Source organism: Conger conger, chromosome 5, assembly GCF_963514075.1.
Source record: "Conger conger chromosome 5, fConCon1.1, whole genome shotgun sequence".
Lineage (NCBI taxonomy): Eukaryota > Metazoa > Chordata > Actinopteri > Anguilliformes > Congridae > Conger > Conger conger.
The window spans coordinates 13,669,164-13,691,972 of NC_083764.1; the positions used below are offsets into that span (position 1 = coordinate 13,669,164).

At 44.1% G+C, this 22,809-nt stretch overlaps 1 protein-coding gene across 2 annotated transcripts in view; it reads left to right on the top strand.

Moving 5' to 3' along the window:
- The first annotated feature begins 877 nt into the window (after nt 1–877).
- med23 (mediator complex subunit 23) overlaps nt 878–22,809 on the top strand; it is a 38,878-nt gene continuing 16,946 nt past the window's right edge. Inside the window, exons 1-20 of one of the 2 annotated variants that reach the window (XM_061241881.1) lie at nt 878–1,069; nt 1,398–1,429; nt 1,812–1,899; nt 2,867–2,991; nt 3,418–3,529; nt 3,822–3,920; nt 4,016–4,117; nt 4,596–4,665; nt 4,775–4,887; nt 5,318–5,413; nt 5,965–5,982; nt 9,583–9,783; nt 10,764–10,907; nt 13,230–13,375; nt 16,377–16,622; nt 17,706–17,848; nt 18,358–18,532; nt 19,662–19,825; nt 20,693–20,817; nt 21,613–21,818. In XM_061241881.1, coding sequence (XP_061097865.1) covers nt 1,019–1,069; nt 1,398–1,429; nt 1,812–1,899; nt 2,867–2,991; nt 3,418–3,529; nt 3,822–3,920; nt 4,016–4,117; nt 4,596–4,665; nt 4,775–4,887; nt 5,318–5,413; nt 5,965–5,982; nt 9,583–9,783; nt 10,764–10,907; nt 13,230–13,375; nt 16,377–16,622; nt 17,706–17,848; nt 18,358–18,532; nt 19,662–19,825; nt 20,693–20,817; nt 21,613–21,818 — 2,456 coding nt within the window. In that variant the 5' untranslated portion in view covers nt 878–1,018. The remainder of the gene's footprint in view (nt 1,070–1,397; nt 1,430–1,811; nt 1,900–2,866; nt 2,992–3,417; nt 3,530–3,821; nt 3,921–4,015; nt 4,118–4,595; nt 4,666–4,774; nt 4,888–5,317; nt 5,414–5,964; nt 5,983–9,582; nt 9,784–10,763; nt 10,908–13,229; nt 13,376–16,376; nt 16,623–17,705; nt 17,849–18,357; nt 18,533–19,661; nt 19,826–20,692; nt 20,818–21,612; nt 21,819–22,809) is intronic. The other variant, XM_061241882.1, reaches the window with a different exon arrangement.

Consider the following 22,809-nt stretch of genomic DNA (forward strand, 5'->3'; position numbering starts at 1 on the left):
GTTATTGTTCATGAAGGCGTGTCTGGCAAGTTGTTATTTTATGGATTCTGGACTTGTATGTGATTTATTGTGTTTGAGAATATTTGTAACTAAGTCTGTTAAGACTGACACTATGACTTACCAAACGGTGTTTCCTGATTAGCCTACACTAATTGATTTCTGAACGGTTACAGGAAGTGTTGAACAGTGTTGGCCCACTTTAAGTGTAGCCTTTTACTTTATTTCTAAGAATAAAATTCTACAACAGAAGCCAACTAAGAAATAAAGTCCTGCCTCGAATACAAGCCTGCCCCAAATTAAGGCCTGTGCTTTGTGCAGCCTAAGTAAATAAAAGACCCCGGACACAATTTGAGGATTTACGGTAAGTGCAGTTATGCAGTAATCTTGCCTCATTATACAGGCCCCTGGAGGTAAAACTATTTTATTTTAATAGTCCCTTTATTCGGATAGATGGTTGCTTTATTTCGTTAAAAAAAATAAAATAAATAAATAAATAAAATAAAATAATAATAATAATAATAATAATAATAATTGCTGATATTTTCATTTTATTTTGCCTTGAGATTGGGATAAATATGTGCATATTTAATCCCAATCCCAATATATTATATATATATATATATATATATATATATATATATATATATATATATATATATATATATATATATAATTGTATATATAGATTGACTATACATATATATATAGTCAATCCATATATATACAATCAGTTAAAAACCGACTAACAATACAAATTAAAAACAATGCCTGCTATCATTTTATATCAGAATTATACCGCTACTGGAATTATTATTGATGATCTATTAAAACCTGGAACCATAGTAGACGTCATATCATTCGTTCAGTTTCCCTTCGGAGTATTTTGAACGTGGTACTGGCTTCCGGTTCAGATTGAACACTTGTTTAATTTAAGCTAACGCTACATGGCTCTCGCGAATATTTCGTGAAATTGTGAAGATGAATCTTTAAGATATAATTCGCCAATTTTGCTTTGAAGATGGCGATTCCAATGGAAACCCAGCTTCAGAGCATATTCGAAGATGTTGTGGTTCGTTTTTCCTTACAGCTAGCCAGCCAGCTACCTATTGTAGCTACTTGCCAACAGTCGTTGAGGCCAATCAATATGGTTGGGGAAATAGCTGATTTTCTATGCAGCAAAGTTGTTAGTTTGCTTAACTTTGTGTATTTTTATTATTGGTTAACGTAAATGTTTACCAATAATAACCATTTTTGTTTTGCACTGTGCATACTTCGTAATAATAGCTCTCCTGTTAACTTTAGCTAGCAATGGATGATGATTATGTTTAGTTATCATCGCTAGTTCCTACTTCTTCGATTTGTTTTGATTGTGTTGTTATTGGCATTTTTTTTTTTAGAAAACGGAGGTTATCGAAGAGGCCTTTGCTGGGTAAGCTATTTAAAAATGAATTAGTAAATACATGCACGCACAAATGTGTTGAAATCTGAATGAACCAGTAAGCATTGTAATTGTAGCTACATATGAAACAGTGTATTAATGGAGGAGCCCATGCCTCTGTATCTTACTCCCCTCTGATGATTCTATGGTTATTGGCTAGCAGTTAGATTGAAGAGTTTTAGGTTGGCCATAGTGAACCGCACACATTCGGATAATTTTCAATGTTGCATACTTATCTAATTGGCTGTTAACATGTCCTGCTTTTGGATGCGAGTGTAAGAAATGTGTAGTGTAGTAATTCATGTTGTCACCTGCGTTGTTACTGTTGAACCTTTTCTGAGAATAAAAATGTATTCATTCTCTTTCAACACAGCATGTTTATGGACACACCAGAGGATGAACGAACCAAACTTGTCAGTTGTCTTGGCGCGTTCCGCCAGTACTGGAGCACTCTACCCCAGGTGAGGAGCCTTCCATTACTAAGGTTACCTCAACCTTCCAGGCTGTATCATGATTTACCTGAACGGTGAAATCCTCAACAGTCTCATTCTCCTTTATGCCATGCAGCTGACCCTGGCCAAATTAACTCTGCCACTATTCTACTGACCTCTACATCTACAGCCCTCCCTGAAAATTGCTTTAACCAAAACCTATCCATATGCTGTCACCGCTTTAATTAGTCTGCCCAGTTTTCGACAGGACTGGGTGGCCATCTTGCCAAGTTGGGATTCCCCCAAGGTTTCTGCCTATTTCCTTGAGGGTGTTTTCCTTGCCATTCCCAGCCTTGGGGCCTATGTAATTACATTACGTTGAGACATTGTACCTCTGTAAAAAAGCATTAATAAAATAAATTCAGCCATATTAAGGCAAGTACTTAGTCCTGAGTAAAATATAGTAACCTGCACAGCATCCTTCTTGCAACAACTAATAAAAATGGTGTAAATAATCGGCTCAGTATAATCAGATACTCAAACCACCCTGTCTGGCACCAACAATCATTCCACCGTCAAAGACACTTAGATCACATTTCTTCCCCATTCTGACATTTAGTCTGAAAAACAGTTGAACCTCTTGACCACATCTGCATTCTTTTATGCATTTAGTTGGTGCCTCGTGATTGGCTGATGAAGCATTTACATTAACAAGTTGGTGTACAGGTCTACCTAATAAAGTGCTCACTGAGTGTAGCTCAGTTTATTTCTCTTCCACGTAATCAATCACAAAGAATATTCTCACACATTACCAGTGTTAACCACACCACATCTGCTTCTATTTAATTGAAGTTTTCTTTGTTTTAATGTTCTATTATTTATACAGCACTTCCAGTGTACGACATAGCCTTTAATCTAAATGCAAATGCAAATATATATGCCGAAAGGGCAGTATTCTCTTTTTGGAAGATTGAAGAGTTTGCTGGTTTTTTTTCAGGATTCCCATGATCAGTGTGTGCAGTGGATTGTCAGATTTATCCATGGACAGCACAGCCCCAAGAGAATATCCTTCCTCTATGACTGTCTGGCAATGGCTGTGGAGACCAACCTGTTACCTCCCCGGTAGGAAAACCAGAATCTCAAGCTCTAAAACAGTGAAGCCTAAGATCTTCAATTGAACAGATAAATATATGTGTTTATACTTAAAACCATATCACATGCAGAATCTTGAGTACTGCTTGTTTTGGAAAAAAGCTTCCATTCTGCTTTCATTTTTCACTGAATTTTCTGTATGCTGCCTGTTGATCTACTGAAATGTGTGGTTGGTTTTAAAGGTTTATGCTCGATCTAATCATTCAGTAAGTGATGTGCCATTTCCTTTGGTGACCTGATTTTGGTTTTCTTCCACCCTTTTTGCTGCTGCTGTTGAAGGTCACTTTGAAAGTGGGCAGTGGTTGATTCTGGCGTTCTGGATTTGTAGAAACCGCTGACCGAGAGCTTGTGTGGTGTTATGCACAGGAGATTGACTTGCCTGCCCTGCTCTTTCAGGATGGTGTGCGAGGCCCTGATCAGTTCAGACAGTCTGGAATGGGAGAGGACACAGCTGTGGGCCCTCACCTACCAACTGATCCGGAAAATCATCGGAGGGGTGGACTACAAGGTGTCGCAGTCTATTTTTATTTTTTTATCAAAATAGACCAGCTGTCATATCTGTGCAACAGGTTCTGTATCCTGGGAATTGGAGACATAGCAGTGAAATCTGAGACTACAGAAATGTGATAAAAATCACTGTAAAAATGCACCTGAGCATTAGGGATGAAACTAGCTTGAAACATGTCAGTGTGGTTCACTTGTGTTCGCATACTTGCGTAGGGGCTGAATTTCAGGCCTGGTTCTGCTATCGATCCTGTTTGGGGAACAATGGGAAGCTAACACAGTGCGCTTTCCTTCAGGGTGTGAGAGATCTTCTGAAAGTGGTCCTAGAGAAGATACAGAACATCCCCTACACTGTGAGCTCGGCTGTGGTCCAGCAGCTTCTAGCAGCCCGAGAGGTACGCCCAACCCTTCGTCTGACGTCCTGTTGGGAGTTTGCAGCGTTGCTGCTTGGCACCTATGCTGAGCCTGTGTCTGATTCACCCCTCTCAAGGTGGTGGAGTACATATTGGACCGGAATGCCTGTCTGTCGCCGGCCTGTTTTTCCATAACTGAGATCAGGAAGCTGTACCCAGAAGGAAAGCTCTCGCACTGGGTAAGTCTGAGCCTTCGTGTCCTGATGACACGAGGTCCGCCCAGAGATCGAAAAGCCGTTACAGTTTGAATGTCTTTCTGTATCCAAGTTCTTGGAATCAGGAGTCCCAAAAGCAAATGTCTAGGTAAGGACACTTTTTAAACATTTTACAAGGTCAAGAATGTTTTTGAATATTAGAGGACACTTTCTGAACGACAATTTCCTTTTTAGTACATGTTGGGAAAAGAGCCAAAAAAAAAATGTTTGCTTGTTTTTTTTACTGTTTGGTGTGCATCCCTGGTTTTTAACACCATATCAAACGCCTTCAGATGTGATTACAAATGAACTCTCGCTTGAATTAAAAATGCCCAAATTCAGATTTTGAGAGCTTTCAAGTGCCATTTCCGTTGCTGTTGATAAACGTCCTTTTGAATCTATTTCTAAACCTTTAGTTAGGAAACTCGTTCGTCATCAATCACGATTTTTCTCTCCATTTTAGCTGCTGGGCAGTCTGATATCTGATTTTGTGGACAGCTTCAGACCCACGGCGAGAATAAACTCGATTTGCGGTAAGGCTGCCACCTTCATTTTGGCTCTCTGTGATGCAGTGGCTGGTTTCTCTGTGCTTTAGACGGACAGTCTTCACCACAGGTGTCTGTGCTTGTCTGTGCCCATCAGGAAGGTGCAGTCTGCTGCCGGTGGTCAACAACTCTGGAGCCATTTGTAACTCCTGGAAACTGGACCCCACCACCCTGCGTTTCCCCCTCATTGGGCTGCTGCCCTATGACAAGGTACTGCCTCCCCTTCATAAAAGGCCTTCATTCTATGGTACAGAGAGGACGTTCTAGATGTTTCTAATGGGAACCAGACCTGGACCTTCGACGAGGGGTTGTTCCAAAACCCTGATTTCTTCTGCAGGTCAGCAGCTGTGTAGGTAGAAAATGAAACGGGAGACAAGAGAGATGCAGGTTATCGTACTATACTGTGAGCAAATCTAATGTGATGGCGTTTCTCTCAGTTACACACAGGTAAACATTCGCTCTGCCATTCTACCCTAAGCCGAGAGTGAAAAATCGGAAGAAACTCAGTATTGTAGATAAGTTGTGGGAGATGTCAGTAGATGTAATTCTCAACCCTCTTACTTTAGAGAAGAAAGCCCCCTTTGAAGCTGTTGTTCCCTTGGCTCAAGCACTAACAGTGCGGCCCTGTCTCCTTACCCAGGACCTGTTTGAACCGCAGACAGGCCTCCTGAGATACGTGCTGGAGCAGCCCTACTCACGAGACATGGTCTGCAACATGCTAGGGCTCAACAAGCAGGTACTGCCCGCCTCCCTCTACCCCTCCCTCCCTCTTTCTCTCTCTCTTTCTCTCCCCACCTCTCCCCCAGACCCATCTGCACTCTCGCTCTCTGCTCTCTCTCTCTCTCTGGCTAGCGAAGCTCTTGAACAGGAGACCGATGGAAGGTACGGTAAAGGGACGTTGGTTCAGAGAACAGCCCTTTGCTTTAAGTTGTCCTCTCCAGTGCCTCTCAGTAGCCTCGACCCTAAGTGAGAAAACGGTGGTTTGCATTGCTTTGTTTCTACAAGGCCAGTCTCCAGTATACTCCCCGATGCTTGCGTGCCGCCAGAAGTGAGCCGCCCCTTCCCGGCTACTCGCCATCGTTCGCATTGGCAAAGGAGATGGCCGAGCCCGTCGGGGAGTATACGAGCATTGCCTGTCACTTTCGTACGTGTCTAAGGAGCTTGGCTTTACTGACTGACGGGGGGAAACTCTGAGCCGACCTCCTAGTCACTGTTTTGTCTTTTCTTTTTTTCTTCCTTTATTTTTGTTCTGTCCTGTCTTCCCCTGCCCATCCTCCAATGCTCTAGACCTTGAACATTGCTCAGGTATGTTCACAATCTTCCTGTTGTATTGTGACTAACCAGATACTGGACGCTTCGTAGCCACGCTGATTCCATCTAGACCGTTAACGAACCCTGGGGCTTGAAATTACCGCAGGCGAACATCGAGGGCCGTCGAGTGGCGCCGCGGTGCGCCGTCGGTTTGAGTTCCACCGGTGTCTGGCCTGCTGAAACGTCCGGCTGCTAAAACGGACCCGGCTACCCGGCGCCTGAAATCTTAAATCGAGTCCCTCGAGGACGAATGGCGTTCTCTGCCAATGCTGCGGCCGTAGAGGACTGCAGTGGCACGTTTGTGTAACGACCTCGACAAAAAACGTCTTATTTTCTTTATTGGCAATTGTTGGGTCTCATGTATTGGATTCCTTTCTCATGTATTGGTCTTGCCCCAAGTTCTCAATCATACATAATCTGACAAAATGTGAACCATGAATCAAGAAAATTGCACTGCCATATATTCTTGAGTTTATTTGACTCAGTTATTTTTGCCCCAGGCTCTTTATCTCTTGATTTGTCTCTGTCCGCACCTCAAAGGTACTACACGAGATGTCACCAGGGTAGTGACCCTGTTCTGCCTGGTGTTTTAGATCAGTACAGGTCAACCACGTGAAAACGGTACTTTCACACAGGAGATTTGAAGCGTCTTTTCATAGTGACTGCTGGGGCATGGATGACCCTTCTTTAATAGAGAACACTTGTAACAGTCGTTAAAGGTGCACTATGCTAGTTTTCGCCCAAGTGGCGACGGATATGAATTGAGTCGACTCTCAAATGCACTGGTCCGAGGAGAGGAGGATTTAGAAAATAGCAATGGTTCTCATCAGTCAGTGTTATGTTTTTACAAGACTAATTAGCTGATTGTTATCCACTACCTGAGATATAAGCAATATTATGCTCATTTGCAAAATAACGTCAAGAAAAAAGGTTGAAGTCTGGCTGAAACTGTAAATGCAACCAAATATAATCTTAAATAATTATTGCTTTATTTCAACATTAGCTTCACAACATGGCAGAGCCTTTGATCATACCTCTAAATTCCTCACTCAGTGATGTTGTTTTGTTTATGAACAATCATTCCTTCCTAACAGAGGCATTTAAAATGAATTTAGTGGGCCTAAACACAATTTGAGGTGCTGAATTTCTCTCGCAAATCTAATTTTCTCCCTTCACGGTCATTTATCTTTCGGGAAAAAAAAGTTGCATAATGCACCTTTAATATCTTCCAGTATAATAGGTTGCCAGTATTATATTATATTGCACAACAAGAAATAGGATGGTGCTCCTGTTTTAATTATGGGATGCTTTCCAAAGACCAACAGACAATGTATAGACAATACATTTGACACAACTTTGGTTTCATTAAGGAGTATGTGTCATGGTTGAATGTATTGGTCTGTAAAAATGCCTGGAATGTATCGAAACTAAGAAGAATGTGCAGTGCTTTACCAGAACCTGTTAATACAAGAAGTGATTCATCGGGAACAGGTACATACGCCCACTTACGCCATTGCCTCTCCCTATTATATAAACGACAGTCACAAGTGGCCTTGGGATAAGTATTGCAAGCTTTGCGGAATAATGTTACGATGCTTCCAGTTTGATACAAAATCTATTGAAAACAATACTTCATTAACCTTAGACCGAAGTGCCAAAGGCTGTCTTGCTGAATTTATTTTCATAGCTGTTTTGGTAAAAAGCCAAATTGAGAGAGCGGAAAACAATTCAGCTCATTCACATTGTTCTGAAATGTAAAAGCCTACCTGAGAATGAAATGCTAATTTCAAGCCCTGATCTGCTGCATGTCTGAGTGTTGTAGAGTGTAGTGCTGTGGTGGAGTTTGAATTTTGCCGTAAGAAACTGATTCGTTTTGGTTCTGACAACCAGATACATGCATCAATGTGTAGTTGTTTTTTGCTGTTGTTTTTGTAGTGTCTGGAAGTTGCAATTGCAGTTGTAATTCATGACGTTATTTATGTCATTGTCTAGGAGCATGTTCAGAAAGTAAATGTCTGTCTTTTGCCATCGAGGTTAGATTATTGGATTTAGCTGGAGTTGTGCTGTCAATTATGTAGTCTAACGACATTCAGTGTGTTTTAAAGTCAATTTGCAGTGATTTGTCGAAATTTAAATTAATTGACGATTGCTGGTCAGCCCAAGAATCTTTTTAGGCTAGTCCAGAAATGTGATTATTGAAATACTTCCCTTTGTGATTCACCGTACATTGGGTGACACTCTTGGAATAACTGGATATAATGGAAACGCATGGTGAGAATTTATTGTTTGACAAACTGGTAGTTTTAGTACTCTGCAATTATTTCACAAACCCACCCATCCAGGTCAACCAGCTTTACAACCAAGCCCTCACATTCATCCAAACAACAGTATGCAGCCTGCCAAGTTAAATGAAACATAATGTCATACACATATAAATGTAATATATGTATATATTTAATTATATATTTAAAAATACTTTCATTACCCTCTAAATTGTTGGCGAACATGCAGGTCTTGAGGCTTTTGGCCAATGAGCCTTCGTCTGGTTGACGTGTGAACAGTGACTTTGACGAAAGAGGGGTCTGTGAAATAACCCTGCGGAGTTCCTAATTGTCCTAATCCAGTAAACGAACCCCCATCTCAAAAGAGCATGCATCTCTGCGGTGTATTATTTTCTGTTTGTGTGTGATCCAGCCCTGCTCGCGGTGAATGAGAGAACGGTGGTGTGCACATACCCAGCATGCCAGACCAGTGGGGAAGCTACAGCGTGTCAGAACGGCTGGAGGTGTCCGTAGGGCCAGTCAGGGGAATCTGGTTTCGAAGCGTCCGAGATGGAGGCTCATTATTTACCTCGGGCCATTGGCTGTGTCTGGGTTTCACCACAAGAGGCCATTGTTGCCTCAGAAATTTCCGTCACCATGCCCATCATCTTCTGTCGTGCATTCGTCCTCGAATAAACGTTCACGTCTCTGAATTTGGGGGCGTGTTTTAGGCCTGACGGTATTACAGTTTTCATGACTGAGTCCAAAAAGATTAGCTTCAACATGGCCCCAAATGTTTTTGTTGAATCGAATCGCATGAAATCCCAAAGCTCTGGTATCAAAGAAGCTTCAACTGGGGCAGTGTTTTCGGCCTCCTTTAGCGTGGTGTGCTTCCTAAAATCCTCAAAATGGGTCCATGTTGAACGCCTAGAAGAGTTTAAGGGTAGATGTTGTAGACCGACCAGCCTAGTGATACTATGGAGCTTCTGTGGGATCAGGGCTTTCTTAGGAAGTGGCACTGTGTCCCTTTGTCACCCCCCCCCCCTACCCAAACTCTCCCCCCCCCCCCCCCCCCCCCCTCCCACGTAAGGCTCCGCCCTCTGGATGGCACTGGCGCTTTGAGTGGTGTGCTAGCTCTGAGATCCGCTTGGTGGGCGGGGCTTAGTTTTATTTTTTTATTTATCCTGGTAAAAACGGGACGGCGGGCCGGGATTGGACCGTTCCGCGCAGGAAGGGGCGGGGCGGGGTTGCTGTCTCGGGGGTGCGGGCAGAGCCCTTTCCTCCGGACTGGGACCGCGCTCTGAGACGGCGCTCTGTGGGCCTCTGCTTCCAGCACAAGCAGCGCTGCCCGGTTCTGGAGGACCAGCTGGTGGACCTGGTCGTGTACGCCATGGAGCGCTCGGAGACGGAGGAGCAGTTTGACGACGGCGGGACCAGCCAGCTGCTGTGGCAGCACCTCTCCAGCCAGCTCATCTTCTTCGTGCTCTTCCAGTTTGCCAGCTTCCCGCACATGGTCCTGTCGCTCCATCAGAAGGTGCGCATGATATGAGGAAAATATGCGATATGTGATGACGTTGTCGAATTTGTCGATGACGATATGACCTGCAATGGATAGACAGATGTCCGGAGTTGTAATGCGTACACTGCTTACATAGACCCCAGACAGTGAATAGCCTATGCCCACTGAATAAAGAAAATGAAATGCATTATTTACAATGTGCTTTATTGAACAAATTGCTCACGGACAGCCAGTAAATTTAACAGAACATCAATTAAAAGAAATGCTATTCATCAGAGTTCAAGCAGTCTTTTGTGACGTGTTTATCTCGCATGTTGTCGCATGTCGATGGCAATAAATATACAATATATCGTGCAGCCCCCATGACTGCTAGAGAGCTGTCGCGCTCACACAGACAGGCGTTCGGTCATATCGATCCCCTCCAGTGATACACCAGTAGAGACTGTTCTGGAGGCCTTTAGCCATTTTAATCTGCTCTGTAAAATATCATTTCACAGTTCCTCCATTTTCTTTCAATAGACATATTGTACTACCCAGGCAACGTTTTGCTGTAGTGACTTGTCATGGGAGCAGTTAAGGGTCACATGATGGAGTATGTGAAGAATATGTATAATCATAGTTTAATTCTTTTTAAATAGTTTAAAATATCATACTGGAAAAATCCTTGTAAATCCTTTCATTATCTTAAGACGTGGTTTTGTTTTTATAATTCATGTTTGATTATTGGCGGGTGTTCCTTGCTGATATTGGATTTGCCCAGTATTGCTTTTTCATGTGTTTTGTATATCAGGAGGGATCAAATTGAAGCAGAGTTCAAACCCGTGGGTTAAAATGTTTGGTGTCTTCAGGTGAAAACTTAGTGGCCCTGCTTACATAAGCTTCCAGTACATTGTGCCCTGTTAGAAAGAGAGAACTTCATTACACGTAAAGAATGTGCTGGTTCGAATAGGGAGTGCGGACATTTCTACCATTGTAACTGAATTATTGTTTCTCAGCTGGCTGGCCGAGGCCTTATCAAGGGCAGGGATCATCTGATGTGGGTTCTGCTTCAGTTCATCTCTGGAAGCATCCAGAAGAACGCCCTGGCCGACTTCCTCCCTGTCATGAAGCTCTTTGATTTACTTTACCCAGAAAAAGAGGTAATGACTCACACTAACAGCACTTACTCTAATAGGAGAGATGCATGCACTACGAGCAGCACACACTGTACTAGTACAGAGGTAACCTATCATCCTGTACTAGTATACAGGTAACGACACGCACTGTACTAGTGTAGATGTAACAGTACATACTGTGCTAGTATGGGGGTAACGGCTCATGCTGTATTAGTATGGAGTTAACCGTACATACTGTGCTAGTATAAAGGTAAGGGCACATACTGTACTAGTGTAGAGGTAACGACACACACTGTACTAGTGTAGATACTGTGCTAGTATTGTGGTAATTGCTCATACTATGCTAGTAAGGAGGTAACGGGTCATACTGTATTAGTATATAGGTAGTAGCACATATTGTGCAAGTATAGAGGTAACAGCACGTAGGCACTATACTAGTATGGAAGTAACTGCACGTACTGTACTAGTATGGAGGTAACTGCACATACTGTAGTAGAGATACAGTGCATCCGGTAAGTATTCACAGCGCTTCACTTTTCCCACATTTTGTTATGTTACAGCCTTATTCCAAAATGGAATAAATTCATTTTTTCCCTCAAAATTCTACACACAACACCCCATAATGACAACATGAAATAAGTTTTTTTGAAATTTTTGCAAATTTATTAAAAATAAAAAACTAAGAAATCACATATACATAAGTATTCACAGCCTTTGCTCAATACTTTGTTGATGCACCTTTGGCAGCAATTACAGCCTCAAGTCTTTTTGAATATGATGCCACAAGCTTGGCAAGCCTATCTTTGGGCAGTTTCGCCCATTCCTCTTTGCAGCACCTCTCAAGCTCCATCAGGTTGGATGGGGATTGTCGGTGCACAGCCATTTTCAGATCTCTCCAGAGATGTTCAATTGGATTCAAGTCTGGGCTCTGGCTGGGCCACTCAAGGACATTCACAGAGTTGTCCTGAAGCCACTCCTTTGATTTCTTGGCTGTGTGCTTAGGGTCGTTGTCCTGCTGAAAGATGAACCGTCACCCCCAGTCTGAGGTCAAGAGCGCTCTGGAGCAGGTTTTCATCCAGGATGTCTCTGTACATTGCTGCATTCATCTTTCCCTCAATCCTGACTAGTCTCCCAGTTCCTGCCACTGAAAAACATCCCCACAGCATGATGCTGCCACCACCATGCTTCACTGTAGGGATGGTATTGGCCAGGTGATGAGCGGTGCCTGGTTTCCTCCAAACATGACGCCTGGCATTCACGCCAAAGAGTTCAATCTTTGTCTCGGAGGTCTACAGACAATTCCTTTGACTTCATGCTTGGTTTGTGCTCCGACATGTACTGTCAACTGTGGGACCTTATATAGACAGGTGTGTGCCTTTCCAAATCATGTCCAATCAACTGAATTATGGGGTATTGTGTGTAGAATTTGGAGGAAAAAAATGAATTTAATGAATTCAGGAATAAGGCTGTAACATAACAATGTGGAAAAAGTGAAGCGCTGTGAATACTTTCCGGATGTACTGTAAGAGCTCATACTCTATCAGTATGGCGGTAACCACACGCAACAGAGGCTTGCAGCCTGCAGCTCTGAATGTACAGGGATCCGTGGCAGTCCCATCTGCCCTGGGCCCCAGCAGGAAGTGGGAAACCAATAATCATCATCCGGATCAGTCTCCTGGGCGGCGCAATTACTCCTTCCGCAAACCATGGTTTCTACCCAATTAACTCCTCTGCAAGTCCTCATTAGTATGCAAATACGGGCTCTGCCTGCTAATGATGCGGCCAGCTATGTGCACCAGTGGCTGCCGCGGCTAGCGATCGCTCTGCTATGACAAATTGGTTATATTTTGATGTTAAAACGCTCAACGACAAAAAAAAAAAACCATTTTCTCTGTTTTCTTCTCCCCTGGCAAAGAAATCTTGTCCTCATTATTTTCAGACATGTTATTTACTAAAGGCTCTCTGTCTCATGTTTCTTTTATTTTTTTCTGACCGAGAAGTACGGAGCGGAAAGCGTGAAAATATTTTCATTTACTGCTAGGGATCAGGGATTTAGGGATTGTTGTTTGAGCTTTTAGAAGCTTTTAGACATTTCTGAGGTCAACCCGGACCAAAAATCACGGGATGTGTTGTCACGTTGCTGTGGGGGCGAACACGATTCGTGTAACACGGCCTCTGTCTTCTGAGACTTTACGAACGAGCTCACACCCCCACGTTTTCGCCGGTTGATGCGTACTGACAGCAGAGCAGCCCTAGGCATAGGGCGGCCATTCAGAAGAGCGTCTCTGAAACGTAAGCAGCGCTTTGCAAATGCAGCCCGTTTACCGTTTGACCTCCTCTCTGCAGTGCATCCCCGTGCCGGACATCAACAAGCCCCAGTCCACCCACGCCTTCGCCATGACCTGCATCTGGATACACCTCAACAGGAAGGCCCAGAACGACAACTCCAAGCTGCAGATCCCCATCCCTCACTCCCTGAAGCTGCACCACGAGTGAGATCCCGTCTCCGCATTCCGCCGTCCCCTCCCCGTGTCTCCATCCATTCCCAGCGTCTCCACAAGCGATGACCAGGGCAGCGTAATGGATAGGGAACCGGCCTAGTAACTCGAAGGTCCTGGGTTTGCTTCCCTGCTGGGATTGCGGCCATTTTGTTTTTGAGCGAGGTACTTAGCCAGAATTGCTTCAGTGAAATAGCCGGGCGTATACATGGATTGTTTGTAAAAATGTGATCTGGGCAAGTCACTTTGGGTAAGAGCGTCTCCTAAAAGGCTGACTGCGAACGCAATCTAAGTCATAAAGGGAGAGTGGAGTGGTTTGTTCATGATGCAAGCTTCGCCAGGTCCGGAAATGTACTACCAATCAACTTGACTGCACAAGGAATTTTAAGTTAAATTTTTATTTATTTTATTGTTTATTTTTCCTGGGACAGCGCACAATTTAAAGATAATTGCATGACAGTCAGCTAGGAGCTAATTTACATCTGTAGTCCCTGGTCTGGTAGACCGATAACAACCACAGAAACTGCAAGTACACGACATAAAACATCACAATCCATAAATGTCCATCAGCGTAAATAGTTAAAATCAGTATGATATGTACAAGGCAATCATTGGTGGTGACACATTTGTGCTAAATTTAGCCAAAGCTTGAGGCTGATTTTAAACACTGCAGAGCTTCCTGAGTTTCTAATGTTGGTGGGTATGGAACTCCACTTCCCCACCACTTTAACTGAGAGTGCAGACTGAGCAAAGGCTCTCTTTCTGAACTATGGTACCCAGTCCCCCCATGGCATTTAAATGCCGCCAACATGTTTGTTCTGCCTCTTTGAAAACCCTGCCGTAAAGTATGCAAGAGTCTATCAACACTATTTTGTCCTTAACTTTGATGAACAACTTAAAGTGAGAAAAACTGGGTTTAATTAAACAGTGTGGAGGATAAACCGAATTTTCAAAGCTACCATGACTTTATTCAGACCATGACGATGTTTGTTGAAATGTTGTCTACTGTCTTCCACCTTTATCTTAAGTTGTGCTCTATTTATACTGTTGTTCTCAATCTTTGTAAGGCTTAGTTTCTGAGGTTTGCCTAATCAGGTGTATATTTTTGTTGTGCATACATGTTCTTCACTTTTTGGTGGTCATGGCAGCAGTTGATCCACCTTTTTAGACTCCCATCTACCTTTCCCTCCCATCCTCTCCCTAACACTCCTAGCTTTAGAACTGGTTCAGGTCATGCCATTTTCATGCTTTTTCTGCTTAGGGCTTGTTATGGATTTACACTCAGTGAGCACTTTATTATGTATTTATTAGACTTGTTTTTTAGACTTATTGGTCTCCTGCTGCTGTAGCCACTTAGAGGTTTTACATATTGTGTGTTTAGAGATGCTCTTCTGCATACCACTGTAATGTATGCATTACTGTCGCCTTTGTCAGCTTCGACCAGTCTGGCCATCCTCCTCTGACCTCTCATTAACAACTCTCTCATGAACTGCTGTTTTTTTTTTTTTTTTTTTGCTTAAACCATTCTTTGCAAACTCGAGACTTTTATGTGTGAAAATCTTTAGCTGTTTCTGAGATACTGAAACCACCCTGCCCGGCACCAACAGTCATTCCACGGTCAAAGTCACTTGGATCACATTTCTTCACCATTTTGACATTTGGCCTGCTTTCATGAATTTATTTGCAGCTACATGTTTGGCTGATTAAATATTTGCATTGACAAGCTGGTGAACAGGTCCGACTAATACAGTGGTCACTGAGTGCAATCTGTATGCTTTCTAGGTGAGTCATTTGATGTAGCATAATTAAATAGTATTTAATTATGTAACATCCCTGGTGGGGGAATATTGTAAGTCAGGTCTGGCACTGTCAGCATGTAAATGAGGTGGATGCACTTACACTCTCCTGCCACTGTGAGGCGCTTTGGATTACAGTCTTCAAAATCAGTCCTGGGGGGGCTTGCCTGCTCGCTTTCTTGAGATCCCAGAATTTGAACATGCTGTTAATTTTTCTTAATTACGCTTTTCATGTTTTGAGGGATTATTTATCCTCTTCAGCCGTGTCAGAAATATCTATGAATGCCGTGGAGAATAAAAGTCCAAAATTCAGATTGTACTGTAGTGCAAATGATTACATAAAGATCCATCATATGTTTTGTGTTAATGATCAAATTAAAGATCGAGGTGAATCACTTGGCTCATAATTGTTGAGGTCACATGGCCACTAAAACTAGCCGTCTGGTAGATAATGGAAGATTTTAAAGCATTTGATGATGAGCCAAACCTGTATTGTGTTAACAAGGAAAAAATTATGAAAGAACTGAAACGCGTGCTCAACAACCTTAATTGAGCAAGAGATTGGTTGGAACAAGGCCAGCATGAACAGGGGTCCCCCACGTTTTAGAGCTACTGTTCTGAATGAATGCGAGTGCAAACATAACATTTCTTCATCTGTGTTGAAATATGCACCCAGGAGTTTGAAAGTTCACCAGAATTAATTTGTGTTCGTGAAAACACAACACATGAATATATTTATACATTGCATATATATTACATTACATTAATGGCATCTGGCAGATGCTCTTATCCAGAGCCACATACAGTTGATTAGACTAAGCAGGAGACGGTCCTCCCGTGGAGGATTGCAGGGTTAAGGACCTTGGTCAAGGCCCCAATGGCTGTGCGGATCTTATTGTGGCTACACTGGGGATCGAACCACCGACCTTGCAGGTCCCAGTCATGTACCTTAGCCACTACGCTACAGGTCATACGCTCACTATTTATTAGTCAACATTTGGGAGAAATTGTATGAGGACCAGGCCTATGTCTTCAGTTATAATTCTAAACCACTCCAGCCAACAAATGCCCCTCACAATGTTTCTGCGATGTAGTGGCAATATTATAACTAACAAAACATTCTTGTAACATAGCGAGAACATTTTCTGTTAGCTGGGTTACGTCGGTATGGTAACGGAGGCCCACTGTGTGTACCTCAGGTTCCTCCAGCAGAGTCTGCGGAACAAGAGCCTCCCCATGACGGACTACAAGATCGCCCTGCTGTGCAACGCCTACTCCACCAACTCGGAGTGCTTCACGCTGCCCATGGGCGTGCTGGTGGAGACCATCTACGGCAACGGCAGCATGCGCATCACCCTGCCGGGCACCAACTGCATGGCCTCGGGCTCCGTCACGCCGCTGCCCATGAACCTGCTGGACTCGCTCACCGTGCACGCCAAGATGAGGTGAGGCCCCGTCGCCGCGGAAACGCGCCGTCTGCCTGCCGACAGTCCCCGGAGTTCTCCGGCTCCGGCGCTCGCTATCGCCAAAACAAGCCTCATCTCGCCGACCGGATGCGGCCTCTGTCTTCGAAACGGTTGTTTGTTTGCGGTTTTATTTATTTGTTTAAGAGTGTGGTCACTCTGCCCGTCGAAGCTTGTCATGTTATCTGCAGTCATTTCTGTAATATGTTCAGACTGCTCACCAGGGAGTTGTTTTAACATAATTAGCGGTCTGTTCATGCTACTCTCTCTAGTGCTCTCTGAGACACTGGTCTATTGGTATCAGTACTTCAGCATATGCTTGTCAGGGTTACCATAACAGTGCTTAAGGACAGACAACATTGCGTGGGGTAATGGAAAAGCATTTAAGTAAACAGTGCTTTAGCTCGGCATGTAGCATCCACCAGGGCACTCGATAATCACGTTCCAATTTGGGAGCCCTCGGTCGCTGTTTATTCTGTGGGAAGCTGAACACTCCCCGAAGTGTACCGGATTGTTTCGCCCGCCGAATCGAAACGGACCAATTTGAGATTAGCGCTTTTGTTTTCCCGCCTCTCCCAGGAGCTATTAGGGAATGTGAATTAAGGCTAATGGCTTTCCCGCAGTCTGTTTCCCCCGCGAGATGGCCGCTCTCATCTTGGTGTGCGATCGCCCGCCATGATTTCATATAATGGAGACGCCTCTGACGGCTCCTAAGAGGGTGCTGCGCCAGGACTTACTGCCTCCATGCTGGACGGAAACTGAGTTAAATACAAAACGAGGACCGAATTACACCTCCGCTAGATCCCCTCCTCCCTGCTAGTCTTACTGTAGATTTGTGAGGTGATTTTTTTTTTTCTTTTAGTTACTGTATAGAAGATTATTGTTCTATGTAACGGCTCCATGAAGTAATTTATCATTTGTCTTGTTACTCTCTAAAGCGTTTTTGTGAGTCTTCTGTGAAAAGCGTATACGACCATACGAATTGAATTGAATTGAATCGAATCGAATCGAATCGAATCGAAAGTTGAAGTGTGGATTCTAACATGGCTCCACACTGTGCCGTAGTCTGATTCACAGCATAGCCACACGGGTGATCAAGCTGGCCCACGCTAAGACCAGCCTGGCCCTGGCCCCGGCCCTGGTGGAGACCTACAGCCGCCTGCTGGTCTACATGGAGATCGAGTCTCTCGGGATCAAGGGATTCATCAGTGAGTCCACTCTTAGAGTGCACGCGGAACTACAGTGCCCTCCATAACGTTTAGGACCCATGATTTATTTATTTGCCTCAGTGTTCGACAATTTCAGATTTGTAATAAAAAATCAAATGGCAAATCAGAGGCAAACCAAGACAAAATGGGTCTTTGTCCAAAACATTACGGAGGGCACTGTATAACCATGTCCTTCAGGATGTGAAGGAACTAGCTGAAAGCATTTGTTTCAATGCTATTTTTTCCTTTCATTAAGATTAATTACTGCAGATGAGATATAACATCAGTGTATTAGTCTTCATTTTAAACGTTTTATTTTTAGTGCTGTAATGTTAAGTGCTTTGAGTTTGAGGATAAATTAATGTAAATGAAATGCATTTCTATTCATTATTTATGAGTTAGTTATTTATTTATGGATTGTTTCCCAGCTTGCAGCTCTGTGTTGGCTGTTTGGTATTATAGAGTGACTGAATGAATGTGTTAATATTAACCCCCCTGCCCTCGCCCAGGCCAGCTCCTGCCCAACGTGTTCAAGTCGCATGCCTGGGGCATCCTGCACACCCTGCTGGAGATGTTCAGCTACCGCATGCACCACATCCAGCCCCACTACCGCGTGCAGCTGCTGAGCCACCTGCACTCGCTGGCCGCCGTGCCCCAGACCAACCAGAATCAGCTACACCTGTGGTCAGTGCCCTCCATCCATCTGTTAGCATGTTAGCCTGTTATTGTTTTACATTCATCTGCACGCCACTGTGCCCCAGACCAAATATAACCAGCTGCACTTGTGGTCAGTGCCGTCCATCTGTCCGTTAGCACGTTAGCCTGTTATTGTTTTGCGTTCATCGGTGTGCTGCTGTGCTGTACCACAGACCAACCAGAGCTAGCTGCACCTGTGGTCAGTGCTGTCCGTCTGTCTGTCTGTTCACGTGTTAGTTTATTATCGTTTTGCATTCACCTGTGTGCCACTGTGCCCCAGACCAACAAGAAACAGCTGCACCTGTGGTCAGGGCCATCCATCTGTCATCATGTTGGCACGTTAGCCTATTATTGTTTTTTCATTCGTCTGTGTGCTGCCGTGGCCCAGACCAATCAGAACAGCTGCACCTGTGGTCAGTTTCGTCCAGAACCATACCAGCGACCCATTCTTTCATTATTTCACTGTGCGATATGGCATCATGTTAGCACGTTAGCCTATCCTTCTTTTGCATTCATTTGTGTGCCGCTCTGCCCCAGACCAACCAGAACCAGCTGTACCTGTAGTCAGTGCTGTCCTTAGCCACACCAGGGACACCTTCAGTCATTATTTCATTGTGTAATGTCATCTCGTTAGCACGTTAGCCTATGATCGTTTTGCATTGACGTCTGGCAACAACAACCATTCCATGGTAAACATCACTTAGATCACATTTCTTCCCCATTCTGACATTTGGTCTGAAAAACAGCTGAACCTCTTGACCACATCTGCATGCTTGTATGCATTTGGTTGCTGTCACGTGATTGGCTGATTAAATATTTGCATTAACAAGCTGGTGTACAGATCTACCTAATGAAGTGTTCACTGAGTGTATATTGAAAACATTGTTGTGAAATATGTTTTTCACTACAGAAGAAAACAAGACCATATTTATAATGTAGATGGGTCTTTGCAGTGTCAGTATCTTTGGCCTTTGCAGATTCAGTGTCTTTCGTCTTTGCTGGTGGGTCTAAAAGCTTCTGAGTAGAGAAACGGCTCTAGCGTGTCTAATGCAGCACGAAGCCAACCGGCTTGTGTGATCTTGACAGGGTGTGTGTGCGTGTGTGTTTGTGTTTACAGTGTGGAGAGTACAGCCCTGAGGTTGATCACTGCACTGGGGAGTTCAGAAGTTCAGCCCCAGTTCACGCGGTTCCTGAACGACCCCAAGACGGTTCTGTCCGCCGAATCGGAGGAGTTGAACCGAGCCCTTATCCTCACGCTGGCCAGAGCGACGCACGTGACAGGTCAGTGTTGAGCCCAGACCCACACCTTAACACTGGACATGCCATGGTTTTTATTTATTTATTTATTTATTTATTTATTTATTTATTTATTTATTTATTTATTTATTTATTTATTTATTTTATTTTTTTACTACCTCCAGGCCTGATTCCCCACCGGGTCAGGCTTTTCCAGTATTACATCGTTGATTTCTGATAGACCCATTCAATGGACCCACATTTAATAATCTTCATGAAATCAAATCATGAAAAACTGTTTTATTGAAATAGAGACAACTGAATCGATTTTAAGCATTTAAAAAAAAAAAAATTACTGTCGTATTGTTATATAGACTAGAGGAAAATTTATATAAAACAAGACATAACAGATGGAATGGAAAAAGTAGTTAAAATACAAAGTGGAATTTTTTTTTTTTTTTTAAGTTAATTTCATACGTTTCATACAGTTATAATGAATTCAGCACGCTTCTCCCTTCCCCTGCCCCCATTATTTGGAGAGTGCGTTTTATCTCTCTCCTCTTACTCATTAAATCCGGAGAACTCACAGCTTTGCTGGTTTGTGTGAGCAGGGTCCGCACTGAAGTCGGCTACATTTCACACCGTTGTCATGTCTGTTCGTTTTACTCAAACTATGGAGAATATGTCCGGGGTGTTATAAACCTATCATTTCTGTAACTACACTGTCCACAATTATTTATCCCCACCCTAACTTCCAGCTTCATCGCACATTTCCAATTAATGCGCTTTCTCTGGTACGATCCATAACTCTAGCTATGGTTGTGTTGGCTCTTGTGCGTGGCGTGATGCTGGTTTTCCATGAGGAGATCCAGCCCTGATCCCTGCCTCTCCCGTTTCTGCCGACGGGGGCAGATTTCTTCACAGGGTCCGATTCCATCCAGGGCACGTGGTGTAAGGACATCCTGCAGACCATCATGAGCTTCACCCCCCACAACTGGGCCTCGCACACACTCAGCTGCTTCCCCGCGCCCCTGCAGGTACCGGGCCAGACCCCACCACGTGGCTCTTTTACAGTACAGTACTGTTATTCAGCTGAGGCTTTTATCCAGAGCGGCTTTTCATTAGACCAAGCCTGGAGCAGTCTGGGGTTAAGGGCCTTGCTCAAGGGCGCAACAGCTGCACTGATCTTATTGTGGCCACACTGGGGCTTGAACCACCAACCTTTCTGGGTCTCAGTCAAGCACCTTAGACGAGGATACAGGCTGCCCCTTGGTGTCTACACAGGGCACACAAAAGGTTGTGAGCCGTTGATTATATTGAATTCCACATAGTAAAGGACTGGTTGTATTAGGTTCTGCACACTGTGACAGTGATTGTATTATACACCACACACAGTGAGTGATTATATTACACACAACATGCTGTCACAGTGATTGTTCTACACAACACACAATGATACTGTGATTGTATTACACAACACACAATGAGAGACAGTGATTGTATTATACACCGCACATTGGCAGAGCGGTTATATTATACACCACATGCAATGAGAAACTGTGATTGTATTGTACACAGCACACAATAGGAAACAGTGATTGTATTATAACCCTGCACTGTGACAGACATTTGTAATTGGTGATTATGTTGTTCGCTGAACACAGAATGACGGCTGTAGGGACGAATTGTTACCGAAGCACCAGACAGAAATCAAAGCAATACAAAAACATCCTCATATCTGACAGCCAGTGAAAGTAAGCCACAGGTGCTGTCTTTGATTCGCCGAGCCCTGCCCGTCCGTAACCGATCGTTCACCTCATTTCTGCCCGCAGGCGTTCTTCAAGCAGAACAACGTGCCCCAGGAGAGCCGCTTCAACCTGAAGAAGAACGTGGAGGAGGAGTACCGCAAGTGGAAGTCCATGACCAACGAGAACGACATCATCACGCACTTCTCCATGCAGGGCTCCCCGCCCCTCTTCCTCTGTCTACTGTGGAAGATGCTGCTGGAGACCGATCACATCAACCAGATCGGCTTCAGGTACGTCGCCCAATCCTCTTCCACCGGACTACTGTGACATCGTAAGAATAGCCAATCGAAGTCAGCAATGCAGGCGGGTAAACTGGAATTACAGTTATATTCACTCGTTTACACACAGACTCATGCCAATGGTGAAAGGCTGCCATTCAGGATATCAGCCAGGTTGTTGGTAGCAATTGGGCGTTAGGTGTCTTGCTCAAGGACACTTTGACACACCCAGGGCGTGATATCGAACCGGCAACCCTCCGACTGCCAGACAGCCGCTTTTAACTCAGTTAACCCTTTGATGCACAACATGGGGCGAAAGTGACCCTACCTAGTTCTTATCTTATCTTTGCATAGCCTATGCATCAAAGGGTTAAGAGCGGCTAATTGACCATTGGGTCATCCCAGGTTGAATTCTTGGAATGAATAATCTGATGACCTCAGTGAGGGTAATTAGGTGGGCTGGGAGAGTATTTGCCAGGGCTTTGAACTGTGAGCTGGTCTTTGTGCGGTCAGAAATGGGCATGGTGTCAGGGAGCTTAGCGCACGCGGTCCTCCCTGCAGCTGCCTCGGCCGTAAACAAAGAAGGGTTGTGCGAGGGCAATCGGCCGGACCCTCCGATTCAGCGTCCCACTTGTCATTCTGCTCACCCGCACTGCCCCCAACGCTGTTTTGGGAATCTCGCCAGCGCCCCCCGCATTGGTACACGTCAGTAGACTAGAACGCCGTGTACGATATCTACGTTCAGCTGAAGTTTACTGGTACCCCAGGTAGCCATGTGAGTGTGAACTTAATTTGGGCCCTTCTGGGGAAAAAAAGAAAAAGAAATAGATATTATAACACACATATCTGTACTCTCGCTTTTGCAAACCGTGCGTTCGGTTTGCCAAGCTGTGCCCTTAGTTTTGCAAACCCGTATTCGGTTCGCCTTTTCGAAATGGAAGGCGCAGATTGCCAAATTGAGTGCCACAAAAGTGAGTGTCGGGATTGGCAGATGGAACACACG